General features: G+C 41.2%; 1 protein-coding gene across 2 annotated transcripts in view; it reads left to right on the top strand.

Moving 5' to 3' along the window:
• The window catches only part of STAB1 (stabilin 1), a 126,900-nt gene that overhangs the window by 12,171 nt on the left and 97,527 nt on the right, over window positions 1-17,202 (top strand). For both annotated transcript variants that reach the window (XM_032209352.1, XM_032209350.1), the window contains 9 exons: window positions 2,670-2,785; window positions 3,883-3,968; window positions 4,804-4,873; window positions 7,572-7,667; window positions 8,937-9,053; window positions 11,404-11,600; window positions 11,999-12,135; window positions 13,781-13,908; window positions 15,252-15,340. In XM_032209352.1, the coding sequence (XP_032065243.1) occupies window positions 2,670-2,785; window positions 3,883-3,968; window positions 4,804-4,873; window positions 7,572-7,667; window positions 8,937-9,053; window positions 11,404-11,600; window positions 11,999-12,135; window positions 13,781-13,908; window positions 15,252-15,340 (1,036 nt within the window). The remainder of the gene's footprint in view (window positions 1-2,669; window positions 2,786-3,882; window positions 3,969-4,803; window positions 4,874-7,571; window positions 7,668-8,936; window positions 9,054-11,403; window positions 11,601-11,998; window positions 12,136-13,780; window positions 13,909-15,251; window positions 15,341-17,202) is intronic.

Below are 17,202 nucleotides of genomic sequence, written 5' to 3' on the forward strand. Positions count from 1 at the left end.
AAGTGGAAGGCAAGCGGCAAGCCAGCCCTTCAAACTCATGCTGGCACTTTAGCGTGCCCCTCAGCCGCCATTCAGCGAAACATCTTTCGCTGAATTGCGGGCGAGTTCTAAACTGCCGGCATGACTTTGAAAGGGCTGGATTGCCTTCCGCGCGGGCCGAAGTGGAAGGCAAGCGGCAAGCCAACACTTCAAAGTCGTGCCGGCAGGCAGGGCTGGAGCGAGCGTGCTCCGTCCTGGTGGGTGCATGAGCGGAGCACTTTTCCAGCGCTCCTGTGCCTGGAGAGCTCCCTCTGCATATGAGCCCGGGATCCGCCATTTGCGCTCCCTTGCTCTGCCTCGCCACCCGCCTTCCCTATCTAGGGACTCCTCCAGCAGAAATAGCAGAGTCGCGTCGAGCGCCGCTCTGCCTTTCTCTGTGCTCTTCCCGCCCGGACGCCCAGAGCCTCCCAGCCCGCCCGGCCCGGGGTGAGTCAGCTGCAATGCAGCGGGTGGCGATCCCGCCACCCCCCCCTCACTCGCCCCGCCCGTCACTTACTCTGAGTTCGGAGAAGAAGCGGCGGCCCCAGGTGGCACTTTTCGCAGAGGTTTTTCCACAGCTTGTCCGGAAGTGGAGCTGGAAAGGCAAGCTCGCTCCCCGCTCACTCGCTACGCTACCCCGCCCATGCGAGCGGCAACGGATGGGCGGGGGACTCATGCGGCATGCTAAGCGGACTCCAGCCAATCAGTGAGCTGGCTGGGATGGAAAACTTTAAGCACGCCCCGTTTTCCATCCCAGCCAGCTCACTGATTGGCTGGAGTCCAGGCCAATCCAATCTGTGAGCGGCAGGCTGGGCTGGCTTAAATTTGTAGGTAGGAGGTAGGATAGAGAACAGAACGATGAGCCAGCCCAGCAAGCTAGCAGCTGATGGGCGGGAGCTGTGAGCACCAAAAAAAGCGTGCTTTTTAAAAAAGCGGGCGGGACGCGGGAAAATGCATTGGAAAGCGGGTGTGTCCCGCCAAAAGCGGGATGTCTGGTCACCTTAACCTATGGGGGGAAAATAAAGAAGAAAAACCCCATGGCCATTCCCAGTTAATAGGAAACAACATCTGTCAAGCTTCTACTTTCTGTGGATGCAGAATTTGAGTCTGAATTGTGATGTTACATCAGATACATAACAACCCTGATACCGAGGTGGCGCAGTGGTTAAATGCAGCACTGCAGGCTACTTCAGCTGACTGCAGTTCTGCAGTTCGGCTGTTCAAATCTCACTGGCTCAGGGTTGACTCAGCCTTCCATCCTGCCAAGGTGGGTGAAATGAGGACCCGGATTGTTGTTGGGGGCAATATGATGACTCTGTAAACCACTTAGAGAGGGCTGAAAGCCCTATGAAGTGGTATATAAGTCTAACTGCTATTGCTATTGCTATTGATACCAAAGGCTTGGAGGTTTCTATTTAAATAACACATTTCATTAGGTGGCACAGCTGACTTATGTAACCACATCTGGATTTTTATTTTGAGATAACTAAAGTGGAGTAAAGTACCAGAATGTCAAATTATGGCCTGTGGTAAACTTTAATCATGTTATTATAATTGAAACAAGAACAAGCATATTTGTTTTCGTAAATAGGTAGGCAGGCAGGTAGGTGATAACGGAGAGATAGACGGATAACTCAATCTTCATTAAAGTCACAGACCAAAATGTAACTGAATGGCACTCATTTTTAACAATAACATTTATAATAGAAGTCACTATGAGCAACACATTTTAATATCTGCAGTAAACTGAACCTTGATTTACATAGATGTAGAGTGGAACCTAGACTTTCGGTGCCACCAAAGAAAAAAAAATATTAATTCAGGTGTGTGCAAAATGTTCAGTGGTATTTGGGGAGAGTGAGACTGAGCTGTTAAGATACTGCTCTGTCTTAGAATGGTAATCAGGATTTCCTATGGCTATGAAGTACACATCAAATTCAGGCAGTCTTTATTTATTTACTGTACCAATCTTGCTCATAGCTCAGGTGCTGCAGTGGTGGGTTCTACGAGTATATTAAAATCACTGCAGACATAATAAAATGTAATATTAATTCAAAAATAAAATAAACATCTTAATAATTTTGGGACTTCAATCTGAATGTCAATAATTGCTATAAAAGATGCCAAAAATTATTGGAAACTATGATACATGCAGGGTTTTTTTCCCCCAATAGATACCAAAGCAGCCTTTGCATATCTGTTCCTTTCCTTATATCAATAATATAATTTGGTACTGGTTGTCATTTTATAGTACAAAAAAATAATAGTAACATTTTTGTTTTAATCTGTGATGTAATAAAATTCAATCTACCTGTTCATTTATTATTTATCTCTCTACTAGCAAATATGTTTCCTCTTATTTTTGAATCTAGAGGATTTTCTCATAATCTTTTCATTTTTAGTCTGGAACACTGGAAGTTTTTAAGAAGATGCTGGATAACCATTTGTCTGGGGTGGTGTAGGGTTTCCTGCCTAAGCAGGGGGTTGGACTAGAAAATCTCCAAGGTTCCTTCCAACTCTAATCTAATCTAGAACCTAACTTTTTTCACCATTGAATTTCATACAGTACTGCATTCTTACCACTGCTCCACCAGTAATTCCCCTTCTGATAAGTTTTTGTGTCTGGGCATATGTTTGTTTTCCTATTTCAGATATACAGTAAAATTGGGTGAGAACACCCTGTCTATGTTGGGGTGCAATTACATCTGCAAGAAGGAAGGAGAAGAGAAAAAGTGCTGCTCTGGACACTGGGGTCCTCAATGCTATGGTAAGTCTTCGCCTGTACGACACATATCACATAGCCAGGGAGTCAGAGGTTTATAGGATGGTTTGGAAAGCATGTTTGCTTGACAAGCTTTTGGAGTTCGTATGTACTGAAACCATGGAGCTCTTGAAATCCAGTAAGGAATAAGATTTAAACACTGGCCCATACAGAGGCAGGCAGCATCAGCATGCTATATAATTGAAATAATAAATACCTTCCCTTCTTTTGCAAGCAATGATTTAATCCATTTACAAACACCCCCAGTCATCACGTATTGTACAGGCAATGAACAATGCTGACATTCAATAGCAAAAGGAGAGCATTTAAAAAAAAACATGTTGCAGACATAACACAACAATTGCACATTTGACATGCAACAGTCAATCCCAATCAAGTCAATATGCAAAGAAGGGCCTCCAATTGTAATGGCATTTAGGACTGACCTTGGGAGACAGGAAGAAGAGCCACAGAGTAGACAACGGTCAGAAAAGAAGCAGCTGAGCCTGCAGAAGGAAGGCAAGGAGCATGGCAAATGTCTCAGAGGGGACTCTCCTTATTTTCTTGAGCTGTGAAGATGAGGGGAAAAGATGTACTTTTAGATTTGGAAGATTCTGTTATTTTGAAGGAACCAGATTTCAGGAAGGCTCCCTGTTATCTTGGGTGGCCCAAAGAAACAAAATTGGACCCTGGTGTTTGTATGACTAGAGCTCTCTCCACAAGACCATTGAACAAAGAAGAAATGGGCATACATTGTTCATAATGCTGTGCAATGAGGATGCACCCGATTTAGCAATAGCAATAGCACTTAGACTTCTATACCACTTTACAGTGCTTTTACATCCCTCTCTAAGTGGTTTACAGAGTCAGCCTATTGCCCCCACCAATATGGGTCCTCATTTTACCCATTTTACTCAAAAGGATGGAAGGCTGAATCAACCTTGAGCCTGGTGAGATTTGAACTGCCAAATTTCAGGCAGCCGGCAGGCAGCAAAAGTAGCCTGCAGTACCACCTCTGTGGCTCATTTAAACAAAACAGTATAGGTTTTAAAAACGCAGTTTTTAAAACAATCTAAGCATGGGTAACTCTCTTCCTCTTATAGAATGCCCTGGTGGATCGGAAAACGTATGCAACCAACATGGAATCTGTTTGGATGGCTATGGGAATAATGGAACTTGCATTTGTAATGTAAGACTGGGTTTATTTTCTCCAAGAATGTTTTACTAGCAGTAAGCTAGACAGTTTATAGCCAAGACTATTCTTTTGGTGCATCATGTCTATGGAGATTCTCAGTCATTCAGGTCATAGTTGTGTTTTTTTCAAGAGACAATTGAACTTTCTTGTTCTTTGTTTCTTGTAAACATTTTGCTTCTCATCCAAGAAGCTTCTTCAGCTCTGACTGGAGCTGACCGCTCTTAGTCCCCCATTTTTAAACAATTTTTGGTAAGATTTGTTAGTTCCATCTCTCTTCTTTACACGTGCGCCCTATTCTGGAATAATGATTACATGACTTCTTGAAAGAACAAAGGAGGAGATTTAATTTTAATGTTAACAAGGATGCAAATTGATAATAATACGTATGGATGGATTCTTTGTATACTGTGTATTATCCCACAGAAATAAACCATTGGTGGTCTCCCAGGTGTTACTGAAACACACCTTCCAGCAACATTTGTTAGCAACATCAGTGAAAGATCTGCAGGAGTTGTAGTTCTGCAGCCCTTGTAAGACTACAATTTCATCAGCCTTATTGTTAGGAAAGCCAAGATCTTCCTTCCTCCTTCCTTCCTTCCTTCCTTCCTTCCTTCCTTCCTCCCTCCCTCCCTCCCTCCCTTCCCTTTCTTCTCTTTCTTTCTTTCTTTCTTTCTTTCCTTTTTTCTTTCCTTCCCTCCTTCCTTCTTTTTCTTTATTCTTTCTTTCTTTCCTTTTTTCTTTCCTTCCTTCCTTCCTTTTTCTATCTTAGTTGCCACCAATGGGACATAAAAATGCCATTCTAAAATGTTGATCTGTTTAATTTCTTTAGGCAAATTATGGTGGCTTTGCATGCCAACATTGCAAGGATGAGAATCATTTTGGCCTTGACTGTCAATCTGGTAAGCATCTCAAGCCCAAGATCTCACTGAAATGAGTCAAGTTAATTTTTGGTAGTCAACTAAAGAAGAATTTAAATGAGCTGATGGGAAAATCATAGGCACATGATCATAGCAATGGGCACTGTAAATCATTGCAGAATGTACAATCAGTTAATATGTTCTGGGCCAGGTATCTGATGGATATGGATTGATTTCTTCATACATTTGAAAATTTCTCATGTTGTCTACATTACTTCTGATATCTCTGATCTGCAGAATACAGTGATAACTCAAAACAGCCAAAACTATAACTCCTAAGTGCCTTCTCACCAGCAGAGCTTTATTAGCTCCTTGGTTTATGGAGCAACTGAGGATAATGAAGTGGATTGGTAGAAAATTGGGGCACTCAGCTGCACCATTCTAGATCTCAATCTCTAAGGAAATTATTAATATTCTCAAACACTACCTAGTATCAATATTGGGTAGAACAGGCTTAAATTAATTCCAAGCAAGGTGCTATTGGTAAGGAAAAGGTTGAACTATTGATTATGTACCAGAAAATTGTTGTTGACTTTTAGCAATCACATAGATCGTCACAGCAGTATCACGTGACTATTGAGACTCCCCCCCCCCCCTTCATGGACATGGACGTGGCCAGCGTGTGACGTCTCCAGCCCGTGAGCCAGGAGTTTGACAGCCCTGACATAGATAGACTTTTTCCATGACAATCTGATCTTTCAGGTCTTTTGATGTAATGTAAATACACATCACCAGTGTAATTGAGTCCATTCATCTTCTTCCCTGTCTTGCTATTCCTCTTTTTCTGTTTTTCCCAGCATTATAGATTTTTTAAGAAAGCTACGTCTTCACAGAATATGTCCAGAATACAATAATTTCAGCCTTGTCATTTGTGCCCTGAGTGAGAACTTTGGGTTGTTTTGTTTGATGTTTCATTTGTTTGTCTTCTTGGATGTCACAGTATTCTTAGGAGTTTCCCCCCCCCCCACCCCATACTTCAAAAGTGCCAATACTGTTGCTATTCTACTTTTTTTAAAGTCTAAATTTTGCTTCCATTCCAGGGCATACCTTGGTTTGCATAATTCTGATCTGAGCATTTACATATCTTTTACAAGGCCTTTGCAGTAGCTTTATCAAATGCTAGTCTATACCATGTTTCTTGACTATTTGTTCCTTTACTGTTGATGGTTGATTCTAAAAGGTGGAAGATCTTCACCAAATTGATTTCTTTTTTGTCAGTTCTAAGGCTAGTTGTTCTACCTGTTGTCATTAATTTGATCTTCTTTATATTTAATTTTAGCCTCTTTTTGCCCCATTTTTCACTGTGCTGCATGACTTTTATTACAAGAGCTTGCAGATCCTTTTGCATTTTAGAATAACTCTCAAATAGATCAAGTTTTTTTTCTGGTTGTTCTTCTCCATGAAAATTAAAATGCTCCTGGATCTCCAATCACCACTGGCTTTTCAGAGGCTGGCTGGATAACAAGGATGCTTGTTCTTTTAAGAGCAATATATCAATTTTCAATCCTTTCTATAGTGGCAGTTGTCCATGCTTCAGTTCAAAACACTTAAACTTGCAAACAGTGTGGAAATTGTAAGTGATATGAGGTCAGGTGGCTGTTGATTGGGATGAGGTTGATGAGGTCAGGTGGCTATTGATTGGGACAAAATATACAGTTAACTCGGTGGTGGGATTCAAATAATTGAACAACCTTTTCGCCCAGGGTCAGGTTGGCTGTTGTGGGAGGTGTGGCCCATCCCCATCCTCCATCTCTGCCACACATGTGAGACAAGCCTCCCGCAACAGCCAACCTGATGCTGGGCAAACCAGTTGTTAAATTGCCCCCACGCTTTCTATCAAAGTAGATCCTGGGCGATGCACTGCAATGGAGAAATGGGAAACAGACTGGCCAGCACAAGAGGGGAGGAGCAGCAGGGAGAAGAAAGAGGGAAAGTAGCCTTCTCCTTTCCTCATGCCGGCCGCTCTGTTGCCCATGTCTTCATTGCAATGCAGCACCCAGGACCCACTTTAATAGCAGGGGAGGGACACAATTTAATAACTGGTTCGCCTGAACTGGTGCAAACCGGCTAAATCCCACCACTGAGTTAACATGATGCTTGTAGTAAAAGATCCACACTGGGTTGCCTAGTAGGCATAGTTTACAAGATAATATTGACCTTTGAAGGCCTAAATGCTACAAGGCCTAAATATTAGCCAGGCCATCTCTTCTGCTATTAAGTTGCACAGTTATATAGATGATCAGCAAAGAATCTTTTAAAAATACCCTACCGTCAAAATGCTGGCAAAAGGCTATGAACTGCATTCATAGGCGTGTTTAGCTCTCATTCTCTCTGTATTTGCAAAGATTTTCATTTTAACTATATTAATGACTTATTTTAACTTTAATTCTATTAATTTTGTTGTTTTGCTTTTTATATACCTTTACTTTGAGAGCTTACCTTTACTTTACTCTGGGAGCTCAAGATGGGATGCACAATGCTAATTTTATCTCTCCAACAATAACTCCTTGAAGAAGATTGATCCAAACAACAGTGATTGGCTCAAAGGTAGCCAATGAACTTCATGGTAAAACTTCCCTGCTCCCAGCAAAACTTTCCTGCTCCCAGCTACATTAATGATTGCAATATTTTTTGATAAGACTCTTAAGTATGAATTATTTAATCATCTTCTCTTGCTTAGTATGTGAGTGTCAGCATGGAGTTTGCAACCATGGTCCCTCTGGAGATGGAAAGTGTACCTGCTATGCTGGCTACACTGGCCCCAGGTGTGACCAAGGTGAGTGCACAAAAGTTTACCTTTTACATTCCTTTTGTCTTCAGATCTCACCATCAGGTTGCTTCAGAAATAACTAGCATAGCTTGGAGATTATCTGGGACAATCTTTTTTTTTTTTTGCTAGACAATAAATAACATGTTAAGGTTTAGGAATAAATATCTACAGAAATTCTTAGTCATCCAGGTCATGGTTGTCCCAAAGGTGGTTTTTCAAGGGGCAACTAGACTTTCTTTGTTTTCCTTTGAAGGTGTTTTGCTTCTCATCCAAGAAGCTTTTTCTGCTCATTTAGGAATAACTATTTAACAGGTATTCAGAACAGTCTGAGTCACATACAATATTTAGTTTCTGGGTTGATAATAAATAAGAGGAAAAGAGATAATAAATACTGACCCTTGTTTGCCCTGTACACACTCATAGAACACACACACACACATATAAAGGGACAGAGAGAGATTTCTGCTTGCTGCCTATAGGCAGACAGATTAGTTCTACAGTGGGAGAGAAAATTAAAGCAGTAGTGTGGAAGATTTATTACATGCTATTCTGATTGTGTGTAAATATGTAGTGCTTTTAATTAAATTTCTAACCCTGGGGAGTCTGTTTTAAAATAGACAAGCTATAAAGAGACAATCAGAATGGAACACAAAATATAGTTCCAAGTTCTCTGATGAAGACATATCTAAGTAATTGGAATCCTGTGAATAATTCCTCCCTCTGCATAATCGTGATGCAACTTTCAGATACTTGTAGCTGTAGAGGTAAACGATACTTTTAGTTTAGTTTAGTTTAGTTTTATTAAAGTTGTATGCCGCCCTATTCCCCGAGGGAACTCAGGGCGGCTAACAAACTAAATAGGGAAAAGGGGAAGTACAAAAAACAAGAAGACAAGACAAATACAAAAAAACAAATTAAAAACTCATCAACAGCCGCAACAATTCGAGTGGGGCTGGGAACTCATCAGCCCCAGGCCTGCCGGAACAGCCAGGTTTTAACGGCTTTGCAGAAAGCCTGAAGGGTGGCGAGGGTCCGAATCTTCAGGGGGAGATCGTTCCAGAAGGCTGGAGCAGCCACAGAGAGTGCCCTCCCCCGGAGGGTCGACAGTTGACACTGGCTAGTTGATGGAATCCGGAGGAGGCCTAATCTGTGGGATCTAATTGGTCATAGGGAGGTAATTGGCAGAAGGCAGTCTCTCAAGTACCCAGGTTTTTATGTTTTCTTTTATGTTCTCTAGAGGCTCTAATTTCAAATAATCATCTTTTGTGATTCCAGAAGTTCCCAATTGTGGTGGTGTAATCTGTGAAGCCAACTCCCTTTGTGTGGTAAAGAATGGGAAGGCTGAGTGTGAATGTATTCCAGGCTACAAGAAAATTGGGATTAATTGTCTAGGTGAGAGGAAACATTGAATTTTTATGTAGCGTGTTAGAGCATTTCAAAGTACTCCACACGTGTCTTCTTTATACTTCTTGTAAACAGAATTCATACAATGAGATCTACAAGAGGTAATAGAAAACATTCTTCAATGCAGGGGTGAAATTCAGCAGGTTCTGACAGGTCCTGGAGAACTGGTAGCAGAAATTTTGAGTAGTTCGGAGAACTGGCAAATATCACATCTAGCTGGCCCCAGAGTGGGATGGAAATAGAGATTTTGCAATATCGTTCTCCCAGGAGTGGGGAGGGAATAGAGATTTTGCAGTATCCTTCCCTGCCACCCCCACCAAGCCACACCCACAGAACCGGTAGTAAAAAAAAAAATGAATTTCACCACTGCTTCAATGATTCCAGCCATCAACCATGTTTTCTTCCAGAGCAGGGATCTCCAAATTTGGCAACTTTAAGACTTGTGCACTTCAACTCCTAGAATTCTCCATCCAGCATATTCTCAATTCTGGGAGTTGAAGTCCACAAGTCTTAAAGTTGCCAAGTTTGAAGACCTCTGTTCCAGAGCATTCTATTCCAGTCTTTCCTAACAGTGTTGAGCTAAATTTCACTCATTGTCAATCAACATGCTAAGACATGATGGAGCTGTAGTTCAAGATACCTGGAAGAAACCAGGCTGGATAAATTGTTCTATATCATTCTCATTGCCAACTGGTTGTTCATTTCTCCTGCCAACAAAATTCAGCATTCCACAACCACTAAGTAGTTCCTTCTGAAAAGTTTTGTTGTGTTTCTATGAATCCTGGGCTTTGCCTCAGCCTGTTGATGCTCCTCCTTGTACAGGTGATATTGTTCTTGATTAAACAACACTTCAGACACCTCTAATTGTTGAAAATAGAAAAGGGGAATTTCATAGGAGAGGCTAGTTTTCTAGAGTAGTGATTTGTAGCATCTCCATGCCATTGCTGCAACACTAAATCATTAATGCAGTTTGTAAAGACTATCACACATGGATCACACACCCTCTCTCTTCCACTTGGCACTGCCTCCTCATAAAAGCATCACAGATGGGCTTTGTTTTGCATATTTATTTTGTAACTGAGGAAACCGGCTCTCTGCCACACAGCCTGCTTCAGCCTGCAGACTGCAACCACAGCAATTGAGAGGGCCAGAAAATTGCTTTGCATTTTATTTTATTTTATTATTTTATTTTAATCTTCTGTTTCACCGTCTGCATCTTCTCTAGGGTGAGTGGCTCAGAGTTGCTTAAGAGGAGCAGTCACGTACATCTTTTAAACAAATAAATAAAAATAAATATTGCAGTTGGCTTGTGAACATAAAGATCAGTTATTGTTACAGTCATTGTTAGGATACCTGCTCTGGAAGACCTTTAAGCACAGAGAATGTAAGTGGCCCAAAACCACAACTCTGCTTAAAGAATTCAGAGCATGCATGAAATGTGACTTAGAACCAGGGGTGGGTTTCAAAAAATTGTATTACCAGTTAAGTGGGCGTAGCTAGAAGGGGGGGCATGTGACTGAGTGGGCGTGGCAGTGGTGGGTTGCAGGTGGTACGCCCTGGTATGGGCGTACCGGAGCCTGCCCGGAGCACCGGATACCGTTCCAGTACGGTGCTCCAGAGGGCCCACCTGCCCGCCCGACCTCATTACTGGTCTTTTAAGTCTTCGGCACTTTTGCACACGCGCATAGCGTATACAGTGCCTGCGCGACGCTCTGCTGAGCTGCTGGAGCATCGCAGAGGCGCTAAGATGCATGCGCACACTGTACACGTGTACGCACATGCTGCGCGTGTCTGTACCAGTTGGAACTTGGCGTCACTGATGCACACTCAGTCACATGACCCCTTCACCAAGCCATGATCACCAAAACAGTGGCGAAAAGATTTGACTGGGAGGGGGATCTCCAACCTCACCAGAGCTAAGGGAGTGCCTGCAAACTACCCAGTAAGAAAAAAAGTTTTTGTCCTCCCCAAAGGTTTTGGCAAAAAATTCTCTCAAACTCTAGTAATACCAAGTAAGACAGAAGGACTTTGTAATCGATAACACTGAAAACTATAATGAGACCTAATCCAAGCTCCCAGTGTTTTTAAAAAGTAAAGAAGTAAATCCTACATGATGGTGAAAATGTATTGGATATTACTTTCATGTTTGAGCACTATAGTCTTCGGGTGTTCTGGAGAACCATATAGTCAGGGTTGAGGAATTGTTTACAGCTTAAGATATAATTAATTACTCTAGTAGTTGGTAAGGGCTTGATTCTTCAGATACAGAACCTATTGGCATTGAAAGTTGACTTTGCATTATTATAGCTCTGAATATTTTTATTTACTTTCTTTTCAGCCCAAGATCCCTGTAACTCCTTTCCATGTTCCCCACATGCTGTTTGCAAGACTGTCGAGGAAACCAAATATCAGTGCATCTGTGCTGAGGGATACAAAGGAAATGGGAGAGTGTGCCAAGAAAGGCAACCCTGTCTTGACAACAATGGAGGCTGTCCTATAAATACCACCGACTGCATTCCCCAGGGCACAGGAAAGGTAAATGGTGCCTTGCAGTGTACTTTGATTGTAGCAGCTATGTATGAAAGCAGACAGTTAGCAATAGGGCCAAGTTATTTGAGGGCTCTCCTAACTCCTATGTTTTTTGTCTAGAAGGCTCATGCCAACAGAGGTAATGAACTCTGGATCCCTTTGTTTAATAATGTTATGTATTAGAATCATGACACCTGCTGCTTGTTCATTCATTTAATATTTGACAAAAAAACATTTCATATTATTTCATGATATTTTTGCTTATGTTTGCATATTGGGTCTAGGACCCATGTTGATTTTGGTTTGTAGTGATTTTTGTGTTCTTATTTGAAGTGTTGGTAATTACCTTTAAAGCCTTGCAGGGGCCTACGGCATTGTGACTAGTCTTCTTTCTATTTCCATAGCCACTTTGCCAATGTAAAGTAGGAATGAAAAGGGAAAGAGGAGGGATAAATAATTGCATATCCACCAATGAATGCCCAGCATTTTTTTGCGACGGTGGTATAAAGAAGTGTAAAATGACCCCTGATGGGTTTTTCAAGTAAGTACTTCAGCAGCCCAGCATGAATTCAAAATAGAAGGTATTCTGAATTTCTATCGTTTGCTATAATACTAAATTCAGAAATCTGCTTTACATGTTTTCTATGTATCTTAGGAGAGAGGGGGGAGGGAGGGAGAGAGACAGAGAGAGACACAGAGAGAGAGACACAGAGACACAGAGAGAGACAGAGACGGAGACAGAGAGACAGACAGACAGACAGAGACAGACAGACAGACAGACAGAGATATGAAGGACTAGTTCCCAGTGAAATGTACTTTTTGATACATGCATTCATTTTCTGTTAAGTATTTTATCCCATTTTTCTCCTAAAAAGCTCAGATCAGTGTTATGGTAGAATAATATCCAAAAATAGCAGGGCATATTTTTTGAACAAAGATTCAAAACATATATTTGCTCATTCCGAAAACCTCTGTCCTGAATATTGAAGGCAGTATTTTAGACTTGGGAATCCCCACTATAAAGTTACTCAAATTATATGCTCAATACAATATGGCAAGAGCTACAAATACATCAACATTCCTAAAATTTATATATTATTTATTGGAGATAGCAGGAGTACAGTATCTTTTTATTGGAAAGCTGCTTATTCTCTATCAATGAAAATATATAAAAAAAGAAGTCTTGTTTTTCAATATTAGAGGCCAATAACTGCAAAGCAGCCTGTAATGTTTCTCCTTGCAAATGTGTTTTTCTGTGTTGGCCTTTCTATGATCATCACACAGAGCAAAATTGTTCACCTGCATAGGAGTGGCTACTTTGTTCTAGCCTCATAGAGCTTCACTAGGCTGCAAGAGAAGAATGGTACTTTTCCTTTGAATTCCTAGCTCAATTATGTCCTTCTCTAGTTGTGAGTGTCACTAGCATCCAAGAATCATTGTTTTGGAAATGTTTTAAAAACCATGTGCTTCCCCTGGAATTCTATGCAAACCTGGTGATAGTTGGCCATTTTGGCCATAGTATCACCTTCTTCTAACCTGAGTTTTTAGATACCAATGAAGCTCCACTCTGCTCTTCAGGTTTTACAAAAGTTGCATTTGGCATCTTTCCAAGCACAGAATGCCAATATTATTAACATTCCATGTTACAAATGTGGGTGTCAGAAAGAAAAGAAAGACTGGTTCACTTTGACAAATTCAGATGTGAACTAGATCAGCCTTCCCCAATATGATATTCCTTAGATATGTTGGACTTCTACCTCTGCAATAATCAAATGACACTGGGTTTGAAGCTTAACATGATCAGGATGGCACCATTGAGGAAGGTTGACACCGGCATTTTCTATGCCTTTTGTCACTAGAGGTGGTCCTTTATTTATAACCACAATTGAGCCCCAAATTTATATTGGTACGTGAGGCAGTTGTTAAATGAGGTAAAATACAGAATATTTTTAATATGGGATTTGTTTTATCTATGACTAGAAAATAGAGGTAGAAATTAGAATTGGAAAGATATTATGTATAAGCAGATAAAGTCAGACAACACATTGTTCACAAAGCATGTATGTTTGTATAAATAAAATATATTTTTTTAAAAGACTGCAGCTGCTAAATGTGAATTGGTTGCAAAATACTTAATAATGGGACAGTTGCCGAAACCTCATCTTATATCACCCTCTTTTGTTCAGCTGCATCTGCTCAACAGGAGAAATTAATGTTGGAGGTCACTGTTACAAAACTATCCTGAGTGAAATCGTTAACAAAAATAGATATGGAAGATATTCCAGTGAATTGAATGATGCACTGACATTATTCGGTAACTTTCTTTTCTGAGTGAATTTAACCATACATAATTGCAATTGGGTAGAAAATCATTGAACTATTCTAATTGTTTCAGATTGATTTCTTTGAATACTATAAATGAGAAGAATCCTACGATACTCACAACTGATGTGCTTACTTAAAAGGGTAGCAGCATTGATTAAATTAACTTGTTAGTTCAGAAAACAATTAAAAAATGTCAAGTGCATGAAATTAGGAGCCAAGGGAATTCAAATGAATAGAAGTGTATTGCAAGCTATCATTCTCTACAAGAATCTGAACTGCTAATGGTCAAAGCAAATTGGCAGTAGATAAGAGTCAACAGGGTAGAAAAGGGGCTGAGCTCTTGTTGGCATGAAGGAACTTGAGACTTAGGACATGTTTCACCCATCCCTCAGCTCAGCCTGATCATCTCCTACAAAAATATAATCCAGGGCACACAAACTTTTAATTCAGATCTGAATTTAACACAATTCAGCTGATTGTGTTAAACTATCTCATTTGTAGCTACACATCAAAATATATTGGGACGCCATAGCTAGATCTCCTAACTTTTTTTATTGTCTTTAAAAAGAGGCCTTCATATTCAAGGATGCTGAAAACTTTTGGTGGGTCTTTTTTTCTTTCAGGATGGATGCAAATGCTAAAGATAATTTAATATTATATTATTAAACTAAATTTAAAAGAGATCCCAAATATACCTAAAATTCGTTTCTAACCATGAATCACTAAACATAGAGATGTACATATTAACATGGAAAATTAAGCATATGTTGTATCCTGCTTCCCTTTTGGTGGGAAATAGATAAGTACTTGCATATGTTACCTGTTCTGGCAAGTAGCAGCTGGGTGGACAGTGTTGATTGGAGAAATGCTGTAAATGTTGAGAAAGAATTAAATGTCCCTTTCAACCTCTCAGTCCAATTCAGGGTTGCCCAAGTAGGGGATAGAAACAGAAATATAATGAAGATGTCTTCATAAAACCTTCAACCTGCACATCTAAGGCATATAGCATTTAGACATATACCACTTCGCAGTGCTTTACAGCCTTCTCTAAGCGGTTTACAGAGTCAGCATATTGCCCCCCAACAATTTGGGTTCTCATTTTGCCCATGTTAGAAGGCTGGAAGGCTGAGTCAACCTTGAGCCAGTGAGAGCTGAACTGCCAAACTGCTGGCAGAAGGCAGTATTAGCCTGCAATACTGCATTCTAACCACTACAACACCACGGCTCATTCATATATTCTGTTAAAGAAAATGCTTCCAGTCGTATGCATGATTATTAATGATATTCAGGTGTTTTTTTTTAATGAATGTGTGGTATGGAATCTTTTAACAGATAAAGGTTGTTCGTTAGCCCTGGAGAACTATGGGCCTTTCACGGTTTTTGTGCCTACCGGAAAAATCTTTCCTCGATTTAACTTCAGTGTAAGTACTCTTTTCTCTTATTAATTAATTACTCCTAGTATTTGTGTCTGAAGTAAGGCTACCACGGTCCTTCTTGATGAAGATTATCATTTGGTATTTTTATTCACTGCGTTTGTTTTTCAGAGAGAATTACAATGAAGGGGAAGGGAGAGATAGATGGATAATTATTTGTGGGGCTTGCAAAGAAGGTGAAGTCTAGAAACCATGGTTCATTGTAAGGCCAGCAACACTCCACACATTCTTTAACAATAATCATCCACTGTCACACAAAAAGAGCTGTATCTAGCAGAGTGAGAACCCAGTGTAGTACCCAGCAAGCTTAATAACTGGAAAGAAGGTGCCTATATGAACAATTCAAGCGGATTGGGTACCCACAAGCACTTATTACAAAATGCCTGCACAAAATGCACAGGAGAGAAAAGAAAGAAGCTAAAAGAGCAACTATGTGGCACACTCTGCCATAGCTCAAAAACATTTCAGAAGCAGTAGCATACAGCTTCCAAGACCTGCAAGTGGGCATCGCACACTGCCCGGAGCCCACCATATGAGGACAAATTATGCATTCTAAAGATCGCTTGGAGGTGGGAGATACTTTCAATGTAATCTACCAGATCCCCTGGATGGATTGCCCCTGTGACTATGTAGAGCAAATGGGGAGGAAGCTAAGCATCAGATTGCAAGAACACAAGCAAGCGGTGAGATGAGGAGACCCGAACTCATTGGTAGACTCACATTGCAATGAACAAGCCCTTCATGGTATTGGACCTGGGTACTTGAGAGACCGCCTCCTGCCAATTACCTCCACTAGACCGATTAGATCCCACAGATTAGGCCTCCTCCGAATTCCATCCGCCAGCCAGTGTCGACTGGCGACTACCCGGAGGAGGGCCTTCTCTGTGGCTGCTCCGACCCTCTGGAGCGAACTCCCCGCGGAGATTCAAACCCTCACCACCCTCCAGGCCTTCCGCAAAGCCCTTAAAACCTGGCTGTTCCGGCAGGCCTGGGGCTAAAGAACTGTTGGCCCCGTCTCGAATTGGTATGACTGTTGTGTTTTTAATCATGCATTGTTTTATGTTGTTTTAAATTCTTGTTTGTACTCCCCTTCCCTGGTTGAGTTGTAAGCCGCCCTGAGTCCCCTTCGGGGGAAAAGGGCGGCATATAAATAAAATAAAACTCAAACTCAAACTCAAACATTTAATTTTGCAGCATCTAGGATCATTGGACATGTGGGTAAGAAATAGCCAGGGAAATGATTAAAGCCTGGAAAATGTGCTCTTCAGAGGTGGGTTGCTTCTGGTTTGGCCGAATTGGTAGTGAAATTCAGGTCTGGGACCAAGATGGGTAGCAACCCAGGCCTGCTACACCCCAGAGCCGGGGCACTGAACAGTGCATGCATGCGGGTTGCAAATCAGTAGTAAAATCAGCAGCAACCCATCCCTGGTGCCCCTTGTCAGTTAACAGGAGTGCTGATTTACCACCATCTTAGGACTTAGTACTGAAGGGCTTGGCAGAACAAGGAAACAACAGCCAATCACCAGCTATCAACACACCAATCAGCCAATAGGAAGGCACCACATAAACATAACTCACAGAATAGCCCAAAGCATGTATTCCAATAGAGTGAAGTTCCCTGAGGATGGGCTCCAGCATGAGTTTGAAAGCTCAGGAAAGTAAATCTCTAGTCTCGGTGACCGACCCAGATGCGATCTTTCATCATTATCCTGGGACATTTATATTTGCCTTCATTTGTAAGGTGAATCTCCTTACAATGTCTTTTGACCCATTCAGAAAGGCTAATGTATAGGATCGCCCTCTCAATAGCATTTTGTACATGCTAGAGATTCACAGTGATTATATTTTAT

The sequence above is a fragment of the Thamnophis elegans genome, chromosome 2 (assembly GCF_009769535.1).
Source record: "Thamnophis elegans isolate rThaEle1 chromosome 2, rThaEle1.pri, whole genome shotgun sequence".
Classification (NCBI taxonomy): domain Eukaryota; kingdom Metazoa; phylum Chordata; class Lepidosauria; order Squamata; family Colubridae; genus Thamnophis; species Thamnophis elegans.